The 1,325-nt window shown below is 40.5% G+C and overlaps 1 protein-coding gene across 1 annotated transcript in view; it reads right to left on the bottom strand.

Moving 5' to 3' along the window:
- Positions 1-259: 259 nt before the first annotated feature.
- LOC111382809 (protein PLASTID MOVEMENT IMPAIRED 2) overlaps positions 260-1,325 on the bottom strand; it is a 3,334-nt gene continuing 2,268 nt past the window's right edge. The window contains exon 4 of the mRNA XM_023006848.1: positions 260-1,241. Within this exon, the coding sequence (XP_022862616.1) occupies positions 385-1,241 (857 nt within the window). The 3' untranslated portion in view covers positions 260-384. The remainder of the gene's footprint in view (positions 1,242-1,325) is intronic.

Here is a 1,325-nt window from a genome sequence, read left to right as displayed (position 1 = left end):
CCAGCGTTTAGGAATTCGTTGGTTGCCTTCGTCAGCCTTGGTTCGAATCCTTCGAACCCAAAGGTTGGCTTGCTTTACATATATAGAACTTGGGGAAGAGTGATACTAAAGCTTTGTTCTTATGAAGCGACTACTTATACTGCTTCTATTCTATATTGTCGTCGTTTTGATCATACGTGTGTCCCACTTGAGTCCTCGTAGAATCATTTGAAGCCACGTTGGATTCAAGACGTAACATCACTATTTTGACGCATGATTCTTAATTAAATTCCTTACAGTGGAAAGAAACAAATTTAGTGAAAATCTTAGCCGATAAAGCAGTACAATTTCTTGCATAGTGCATCAACAAGTTAAAAAAAGGGTTATCCCAGCTAGTGAAAATCTTCATACATGCTTAAGATTTGTCTCAGTATTCCTTCCAGCGAAAAACTTAGCTAAATTTGGCATTGCCTTTCTTCTCCTCCCGACAGTGAAAGGTGTAGACGATTTAGACACACTACGAACCATAGGAGATGCTGATTTCCGATGTTTACCTCGTCTTGCAGGAGTCATTTTTCCACTTCTGTTTATCGATTTTCTGGGAAGTCTGATTTCAGGCTGCAAGTTTTGAGGCTCATACTTTTGTCTCCTGTTCTGTAACTCCTCCTCGAATATTTTCTTCGGGTGAAGCGATCTCTCTGCTTCATTAACCTCTCGATCTTCTTCGACCCTTAGCTCTCGAGTTTCTCGTTGAGCTAGCTCGATTTTGATCAGAATTTCTTTTTCACTTGCTTTTAGAGCTTCAATCCATGCCTCAGCAGCTGCAACTTTTTTATCTGCGAGTTCCTCTGCCCCGGATGCATGTCCTTTTAAGTAGTCGTATTCAAACTTTGAGATGGTTATCGTGGACTTATCCCGAGAAGTTGAAGCTCTATTTTTCATCGTCTTCTCAATAAGTGACTCGAGATTCTTAAGAGCTGTGGCTTCTGATAATCTAGCTGTTTTCAGCTCTTGTAAAGCAATCTGTAATCTTTCCTCAACCAAATCTATTTCAGTCTCAGTTTTTTGAATTTCAGCTTTGATTATTGCAGTTCCTTCGCTAATCAGAGACCGTTCGCGTTTAGCTGATTCAGTTTCTGATTTTAACTGATCAAGAGTATGAACGAGATTTGAAGCAATTGATTTCGCCTTATCTTCAGCTGTGGACACTGCTTCCAATTTGGCTTTGGCCCTCAAAAGCTTTGAATTCAGATTCTGAATCGTCCTCTCTGCTTTTTCTTCTTTTCTCCTTAGTCGAGCTGTTTCTTCTGCCACGTGCTTGAGCTCGCCTCGTACTATATCCATGG

This window comes from Olea europaea, unplaced genomic scaffold (assembly GCF_002742605.1).
Source record: "Olea europaea var. sylvestris unplaced genomic scaffold, O_europaea_v1 scaffold256, whole genome shotgun sequence".
In the NCBI taxonomy this organism is placed as follows: Eukaryota; Viridiplantae; Streptophyta; class Magnoliopsida; order Lamiales; family Oleaceae; genus Olea; species Olea europaea.
Note: the sequence above shows the minus strand (reverse complement) of the source record. Positions and strands in the feature narration are given on the sequence as shown.